At 40.3% G+C, this 9,524-nt stretch overlaps 1 protein-coding gene across 1 annotated transcript in view; it reads right to left on the bottom strand.

Annotated features, from left to right (window-relative positions):
• Positions 1 to 1,714: 1,714 nt before the first annotated feature.
• LOC104512383 (calcium-dependent secretion activator 2) overlaps positions 1,715 to 9,524 on the bottom strand; it is a gene marked incomplete at its 5' end in the record, with an annotated part of 85,626 nt that continues 77,816 nt past the window's right edge. The window contains 2 exons of the mRNA XM_010155335.1: positions 1,715 to 2,687; positions 6,025 to 6,129. Of these exons, the coding sequence (XP_010153637.1) occupies positions 2,517 to 2,687; positions 6,025 to 6,129 (276 nt within the window). The remainder of the gene's footprint in view (positions 2,688 to 6,024; positions 6,130 to 9,524) is intronic.

The raw sequence follows: 9,524 nt of genomic DNA, 5'->3' as shown, positions 1-9,524 counted from the left end.
TGGCTTGGCCAGCTACCCCTTCCCGAGCCTTTCAGCCAGAGCCCCACCTGGCCCTCCAAATGCCATCAACTTCCACGCCCCCGCACGACTAGGATGAGAGATGGGAAGGGGATATACGTTTCTTTTACTGCTATCAAAACCTAAACGAGCACACCCATCTGGAAGCCCGGGAATGGTGGAAGATGCTGCCGAGGTTCCCTGTGCTCCCTCCAGCCTCGCACAGCCGTTAACATGAACGCAAAGCGATGGAGGGGCGCTCGCTGCGTGCACCCTGCTCGCAACGCCGGCCTCCCTGACCCACAGCAGCCCCCTCCTGCCCGCTGCTCCCCAGAACACACAATGCACTGCAGCTGCATGCATCCTGGGGTGGGGGGTGCCCGCACCCTGCCCTCCCCGCCTTCCCAGGCACCTCTGGGCCAGCACTTACTCAGGGCACGAAGAGCTGAGAACAGTTTTCCTCACCAGCTCCCATTTCTTCCTTTGTGCTGAATTCACCTCAACTCACATGCACGTGAGGAGGATTTGTCACTTTGGGTTTCTCCCGAGACAGCTGGGAAGAAGCATAACTTGCCCTTCTCTGCTTGGCCAAGCTTCCAAGGGTGCTGAAAAACACTTTCTTTGCAGCTCTCGTTCTCAGTTCCCTCAGCCCCACGTGCTTGTGACAGTCCTATGGCCTCTTCTTGCAGGCAAACTTCATGCCAGGCGTGTAAATCCTCAACAGTCCTGCAGCGAAGCCCGTCAGGTATAGCGCCGTGGCTCAGCAAGGACCTCAGCAACCTTCCTTACACCTTTGGCTACACCCACAACATCAGAAGGATAAGACCGGTTGGAGAGAGTCCAGAGGAGGCCACGAAGATGCTCAGAGGGCTGGAGCACCTCTGCTATGGGGACAGGCTGAGAGAGTTGGGCTTGTTCAGCCTGGAGAAGAGAAGGCTCCGGGGAGACCTTATAGCAGCCTTCCAGTACCTGAAGGGGCTACAAGGAAGCTGGGGGGGACTTTTTACAAGGGTCTGTAGTGACAGGACAAGGGATAATGGGTTTAAATTGAAAGTGGGGAGGTTTAGATTGGATATCAGGAAGAAATTCTTCTCGGAGAGGGTGGTGAGGCACAGGAACAGGTTGCCCAGAGAAGCTGTGGATGCCCCATCCCTGGAAGTGTTCAAGGCCAGGCTGGATGAGGCTTTGAGCAACCTGGTCTAGTGGAAGGTGTCCCTGCCCATGGCAGGGGGGTTGGAACTAGATGATCTTTAAGGTCCCTTCCAACCCAAACCATTCTCTGATCCTATGATTCTTCTATCTGTGCTCTTTCCTGATTTTGCAGTATCCTACACATACTCAGGAATTAGTCATGTTCCTGCACAAAACCCCCACCGCCCCCCCCAAAAAAACCCAACCAAACCCAAAACCCCCACAAAAAACCCACCACCAAAACCCCTGAATTTCTCACAAACTGTGTGAATTTTGACTAATGACAACTTGAATTCTTTCCCATTCCTATTGAGGGCATAGAAAAATGAGCAGCGGGCACTGTCTGCTAGTGAGGGTTTTTCATTTGCCTTTTTCCTTTACCAAGACATCATATCCTTGGATGTTTGTTTGCTGCATGTATCTGCTCGATACAATAAATACATTTGCTATGAATCACTATATAAATGAAATATAATAATCTTTCAAAAATCTCATTCTCATGGGGAAGCATACAACAGCTCAAATGGTTTGAAATATTGAAAACATCTTTTAATTGTAGAATTCTATACAAACTTGGGTAGATACAGAAATGGTCACGACAAAATGTGTTCTTATTGCCTGAAATTTTTCACAGAAATAGTAACATTGATGGCAAGCTTACTGACATCCAACGTGATGAGATATCTTCAAACTTGCAAAATGAATTGACACAACAACACTCCTAAGTAGTTTGTATGTGTTTGACTGTCCTTGAAATCCTACTACTTATATACCAACCTCGAAATACAAAGAACCAAGATTAAAATTTTTAATGCACATCACATAATAATGTAAAATTAAGCACAAAATAAGATAAACAAAGTGTAATCCTCAAAATACACTATTTTTTTACCCAGGGCACTGACTTATTCCAAGAATGGTTTCCTGTATAGTTGGGTGTTAAGTGAGGCACACGTTTTGTTTTCTGCACAGGACACCAATATCTGATGGAGATACAAGAACGAATGGTAACGAACAAAAGGGAAAGAAACGTAATCACAAGTGGAACTCAAACCCCATGCCAGTATTCTTGCAGCCCTAAGCAAAGCTACACAAAAAATCTGCTACAACCACTGTTCTCAAAAAGTCCTTGGCACTTTTCCTCTGATAATCTTACTTTCTTTTCTTTTTTTTTTAAAAAATGGAGCAAATTACATTTCTGCACCTATATCATAAGGCAAAACTATAAATGCAACTACAAGGACAAGTTACCAAAAAACCCCCAAGCCAAAGGTAACTCCCACCCTCAGACCACCCCCACCGAGCTCCAAATGCTTGGTGAAATACTATCAGCCTTCCTCCTCATCACTGTCTTTCATAGTAATGCCCTGAAGTCCTCCCGCATCCGTGACTGAGACTGTGGCCTCCTCTACGGTCAGACGGCTGTGAACGGTGTCGTAGGTTTTACTGTTCAGCGTTCCCTCCAGCACGCCTTGCAACCTGAAGTCGCGGTAGGTTTTCTGTGGCAAAAAAACCCAAAACACCACATCCTGAATTGGAGTCAAGCAAGTCTGAGCAGTCTTCTGCTCTACACTGGCGGTTTCTCGCATGCCAGCCGAACAGCTTTGTTCCCTCTGCAGTCAGGGACCTATCATCTGGAGTTTGGTAACAATTCCGTGGCCTTAGTTTCTGGGCTGCATGTGTTTCTGTAGCTGTATGCTGACTTCTCAGAAACTTACAATTGTCTTATTTTTTCAATAAGAAACCAACAAAACATTTTTCTAACTGCATATTGAAACGTGAATTTGGCTACAGGTAGTTCTGTCATTTTTTTTTTTTTCCCTCTAATATGATTTTATTGTCAGTTATCCTTACATTTATATGCCAAATGCAGAAAGACGAAATCAATTTTAGACTATGATCTATATTCTATAATGTAAAGGTTTTTCAGGTGACAACTTCAGCCAGGTAATTTCCATTCTAAGTCATCTACATTCTGACTCATGTCTACATCTGCTTCTTTATTTTCCATCTGACAAAGTTTTATTCCCCTGGTATCCAGCCTTTCTATAAGTCAGCAGATATGACACTCTTCTTTGACTTTCTATCAAGTAAGAATTCTGAGTGGAATTGTTTTACTCATTGATGCTATGTTAAGTGAGCATAAGGAAAATCTACTACTCTACCTTCTTTAAGTTGTAACATACTTGAAATAATCTTTCCTGAAGCCAGCCTAAAAGTCTTAAGAAGGACAAGTTGATCTAGGTAGTTTCTCATTTTGTATACTCTGTTACTACAAGTTCCCAATGTGTACGGAAGAGACTATAGGAAAAAGAAAATGGAAAATAATTAAGGGCTATTAGGCCCATTCCTCTTCCAGAGGAGATCATGCACAACCCTTAGACAACGAAAAGAGAAAAGAGCTGATCTTGCTTCACTCAATACTTTAGAGAACTGCAAAAGACACCTCTCAAAATGGGTAACATTCAGCTGGGAGAGTTTTTCTGTCACTATCTATGATGATTATTTAAACCTTGCCTGAATCACTGCAACTGAGATTTATTTGACTTTCATAGGTCAACGTCAGAGTCAATGGATGCAGTTTATATTTTGCTCACACATTCCTGTGAGTACCCTGCCTGGTCTTTTTCAAGTGTCACCATTGCATTCCCTTTTTATAACACTGTGCATTCAATTTCCTTTTATGCTGTTAAAAGGTACTACAGAAATTTCTTTCAGTTTTACATTGTATTCCTCCCATTCTGAGACCAGCACTCCGGGTTTCAGTCATTGCTCTTCTCTTGACATACTTTTGCAGGATAATAATGTTCACTTCCTAGCTTAATTTTTCATTTCTCCCTAACTTTTCTCGTGGTCCTTGACCCTTCTTTAGTCACGTCCCTCTGCACGTGTCTCAGACATTTAATGACACCTTTATGCCATCATCCCTCAGTCTTGGCTTTAATGGGAACAACCAGTGTTTTCTTCTTCTGGTCATACTTACTAATGCCACTACCTTTGCTGCATCCAAACATGAAATCATCATCTATTTCTAACTTATCCCATGTCCCTTAAAGAAATGACCTCCTACTTCTGTTCTGGAATATTTCCAAGAGATGATAGGGACAACACAGCCTTCCTGTTTTTCCGAAAGCGAACAGAGAAGCGTCTCCATTCACTCTAGAGTCTGGAGGAACTGTGCCTCCCCATGTGCCTCTCCCCAGCTGGGCTGTGGCAGTGAAAGTTTCTTATGATACTCCACTTGAACCATTGTTTGTTATTCCCAGCAGCCTCCTGTTGGATAAGTTCCTGTTTTTCCAGTTCTGCCATCTTCACCCACCAAAACACCGGTGGACATTTTCTTTCTTCCAGTACATTGACCTCTAGGACTGAAGTAATCTTCAGTCTTCTGTATCCACAGAAGGAGCCATGGAATAACACACTTGGAATTGATGTGCGAAGCAGACCAGCTGTACGGGCACGGAAAGGCTGCCACCCTAACCAGTGTGTTCCCATCGCTACCAGAGCCTTTTGAACAGGCCTAACCAGTGTACCAGGCTGCAGGAGGAAGGCTGGTTGACAGTGCTTCTCATTCACATAAACTTCACTTTTACAAAAGGCTCTTCCTTTAATCTCCTGGGTGATATTTAACTGGTATAAATTAGTCTGCCCATTCTTAGATCTCACTGGGCACAGTTTTCAGATCCTGTAACACTTCTTTTCCCCCAGAGGATGATTACCTTCACTTGAGAAGAGTGAAGCTTTAAACCTTTCACGAGAGCCATTTATTTCAACCACAAATAGCAAATGCTTCTGCCATTCTGGCACGTAATATAATGAAGAGCCAAATCCTGTACTCAGAGAAATCAATCAGTCAAGGTCAAAAATAGCAAAGCTTGGGTGGTTCAGAGAACCATGAAGACATTATGATGTCTGTTTTCTTGCATTTCTCTTTTTTCATTTTAACTACTGAATCCTGAAAGTTTCAATTCTAGTGTTCATGAGTTAAAATGCTTCTGATTTTACTGTTTTGCATGAACTTCAGGAGAAAATATTTTGAAGAAATCAAGGTTACCATTAACAACAGGTGCTTCTTAATCCACATCTATAGAGATATCAAGAATGTCCAGAGTTAAACAAGACAGAATTAAGAGGAATGAAATTTGAAATGGCTTTCCATCTCTTGCCTAAGGGTATTAACCGAGATCTGAAATGGACCTAGCAAGAAATTTTCTTTTATGGAAGGTTAACCGATAATTGCCTTGCAAGGTATTTTTTACACTTTGCTCAGAAGCCTCTGACATCGGCCAGTGTAAATGCCCGAGGAATGGACTGGAGGGATTAGTTTTCTATTGATACTTATCCCAGAGCATGAAAGATTAGAAAATGTTTGAATATGGTTTTGCAATTGAACCTAGTAATCACATGTGCATAAGAAAGAGAAAATAGTTACTTTTGAAGCGAGTGGGGAAAAAAGTGGAGAAAGAATGCTGTTGTAATTATTAAGTTAAAACAGGAAAAAAAAATCGGTAATATGACAAACAATAATTTATTAGGGATACCGTACAACTTTGCTGTATGGGTAGCAGTAATCTGTTAAAATTCCTTGGAACAAATGTAATTGTCACTGAGTCCAGAATGGATGACAATTACTAGCGCACATATAATTAATAACAGAGGTTTTAATAAACTGTTTTTCCTCTGAAATTTGCAACTACTTTGGAAAAAAGAACTTCCACCCCCAAACTACATAAGTTTGTAATTTTATTTGATATTTTTTAACTTTTAGGGATCTATCCATGTTCATACTTCCCTTCTCCCTCTTCACTCTGCAGTCTAAACGCATGTTTTATTTACCTTCACTATCTTGATGAGAGTCTTCAACTGGTAGATGTGAAGTTGAAGGTCTAATCTATCAGCCAACCACATGCATATGACTTTCATGGAGCTGCTGTACCATTGCTGAAAAGAAGGATAAAAAAAAATAAAATACAAAACACCACCAAACAACCCTGCAGTATTCATTTAACAGATTTGGTAATGAGAGGTAATGAAACACTTTGAAATGATCACAGATCAGCACTTGAAGTCAACAATGATATAATTTCCTGTTAAGAGAATTGCATGGGTCAGTAGGAAATCAAATAACTTGACCTAGACTGTTCTTTACATGAATTAGCAACTGCCATTTTATCTCTCCGTTACAACATTTTGAAGCAAAATAGCGTTACGCACTTTGCTGTCAGGAAGGATGGATATTAAATACACAATTACACGAGAGAATTGACAGCTAAAACAGCAAGGGAAAAAGCACACGTAGGGTGTCTTGAGAGAGATTTTGCAATACTGAGATTTTCCAGCCCAAAGAGGGAAAACAGCATCAAACATAGGATGTGGAATCTGTCTTGCCTTTTTTTTTTTTTTAAAAATCACTTCTTTATTAAGTACAAAAATTCAGAAATCCATGGAAACTGTATTTAAGTACCATCAAAACAGGTTTTGCTTTATGTTAATTACTAATTATAATTACAGCCTACCTTACTTCCTTTTTGTGTCTTAGGCAAGGGCATGTTTTCCCTCAAAGCTGCACAAATGGGTGGGGTAAGAATAAGCTCTCTGCTGTTGGTGTCTATGTTACCGTAAAAAAATGCTCCGATCCAAGGAGCTACTATAATAGTTCTTTCACATTAACTGGATTAAAAGAGATTTTACTAAACATAGTTGTAGCAGTTTTCCTCCCCCTCCTGTAAAATACCATCCAGATGCCACTTAGTCAAACTGTAAAAAGGAAGGGTTTGGGTTTTTTGGTTTTTTATTTTAGCAATGAGAGATTGAAAGGGTTTGTGTGGTAGCTCTGTTTCTAGTCTCTTTCCCCACAGGGAAGAGGCTTAAATTATTTTCTAACGTAATTTTCTGCGTCTTTACAAAATACCCAGATATGCAAAGAGAGGACACAGCACACATATTTGAAAACGCACATCGTGAAGCAATTCAAAGGAAGGCTCTAACATGTCTCATGAGCCATCTCCACACTGATAGATAAGAGAAGAAATGTATTGAAAAAATGAAGAAAAATTACTGGCTACTGGATGTAACACAAGACAGCAATATAATTCTTTAACAGAATTAGGTCTCTGGCAAAAGCTTTAAATACACACAGTAATTATAGGTAAATACTTTTTTCCTTACAGGTCTCATCTCATTGTAAATATCAGTCTTAAGATAACTTTGAAATAAGAAGTGGGATTATCATCTAGTAATGACTTCCATTTATTTTGTTTCGTGTGTTAAAATGTATTTTAATTATAAATCATCGGAAATAAATTACTTTTACCTTTTTTTAGAGTTTCTCCAATTAACTTACTGTTTTACAGAAGTGAGCAAACACACCACAGAAAATGCAGGTAGCTGCACATTTCACAGAAGTAGTTTGATTTATTCAATAAAATGTGGGACTGATTTGGTGTCCATAAAATCCTGGGTTTTTATCACTGCATGAGATTTGTATGTTTTTTACATGCTTTCACCCCAAACATGCATGCTTATTTTGATTTCCTTTATAAGTACCTGTAAAATATTTTTAATGTGAAGAGTTGTTACTAAGTGGCAGCTGTAAACTGTATGACGGGCGTTGTATGTATACAGATGTCTAGAAAATAAAATACACCTGAGCATATTCACTCGGGGAACGCTTTTGATCTAATAAACATAAAAATTCATATGTCAAGCGTTGTCCCCAGAACACCTATTGTTATTTGCAGTAAGATGAGCCCAATTATTATGTATCACTTAGACTCTACAGTTGTTAATCTTCAATATAATCATGGCAGAGAGAATGATTTTATTAGCAGAGTTTTCTCAAAACTGGTACTTTTCCGTAAAGAAATATCCAGTAACACGTCCAGACGTATTTGGTTTGTATCAAGTAGAAAGTAGAAGGGGCTCAAACTTGCTCACATGAACAAACTACAGACAGGATCAAAAATTCTGTGAGCGGTTTTCCCATGCAACAACACTGAATGATGCCGGATAACTGAGAACTGACCCCGTCCCAGTTTACTGGCAAAACATGGGTTTTAAAGCCCAGCCAGATAACTTAATTAAGATGGATGCAGTAAAAATTAGATTCACCATACATACCTGTGATATGCTTACATGCACTGAAAACAAAGCTAAGAAATTTGAGGGAATTAATTTCGCTGCTCAAATTTGTGAATGGAAACAATATAAGATGCTTTCCTGACTAGTTTTAATATGTTAAACTTTCAGTAGAAATGTTTAATTTCGTGATTGTGAAGTGACACTATGGTACTTGCTCCTCTGTCACCATACATTCTTCGTAAAGAATATGACTGCTACTGAGATAGAAAAAGACATATTCTATTTTAGAATCATCACCGTATTTTTAATAACACTCACATCCAGTATATTTTTAGTGTCCTCCCAGAGGTACTTATGGATAACCTTCCTGTTCACTATTGGCCTTGTATCCACAAGTTTCGAGCACCTAGTATAGGCTGAAGCTGCGTAAACATAAATCCGCTGGGCTTCGTAAGAAGAAAAGTAAATATTTCCCTATCACTCCTTTTGGAGCCTGTTAAAATGCACAGCGCTGCAAATGCCTCTCAGAGGTGGAATCCAAGGCCACACATTTTGACAACCGTGAGCATGTTGCCGAGGCAGGGATGCATCTACTGTGACTTATGGGAATCTACTGCAAAGTCCAAAGCTTCAGCGGTTAGATAATGGTCCTGAGATAACACAGTATTTAAGTAATAACAATTAAAAAAAAAAATATCCTTGTAACTGCTTTTAACTTTCCCGCTACTAACAGCAGCACTGAAAGGACAATGCGACTCTTGCTGATGTCAATGACACGGTATTAGTGCCATATTCTTTGCTGCTGTCTATGCAAGAATAAAGCAGTAAGTATTTATTATATATTTTTTTCACATCAGCACGTAACAGCAGCCAACCACTTTAACAAAAATACGTTTGCCTCCCTGTTTGCCCCCCTCTTCTTATTCATAGCTCATCCAGCTCCTGTAAGGGCATGCATTACTCACTTCATTTTCCTGAGATACCTCTTTTAAAGTAAAAAATAAGAGAAAAGGAAAGGCTAGGGTTGACTCTGTGAGACCCCTGTATTTATTCACACTTATTGTGCATGACTGTAGACTGGTAAATCATATTAGCAGCCCGTCTCCCCATCAAGCTGCTACTTGCTTTCCAGCCCTGGGAAGGTTCAACAAATCAACAGGAGCACGGAAAACAGAACATCAGTCTAATCTAGTGTTTAAGGTGAAGTTTTCAAACCCAATCTAAGAAGATCTTTAGAGCAAGCAACAAGCTGAAGG

This window comes from Eurypyga helias, unplaced genomic scaffold (genome assembly GCF_000690775.1).
Source record: "Eurypyga helias isolate BGI_N326 unplaced genomic scaffold, ASM69077v1 scaffold17867, whole genome shotgun sequence".
NCBI classification, from domain to species: Eukaryota; Metazoa; Chordata; class Aves; order Eurypygiformes; family Eurypygidae; genus Eurypyga; species Eurypyga helias.
The sequence above is the reverse complement of the archived record's forward strand: the minus strand, read 5'-3'. Positions and strand labels throughout refer to the sequence as shown.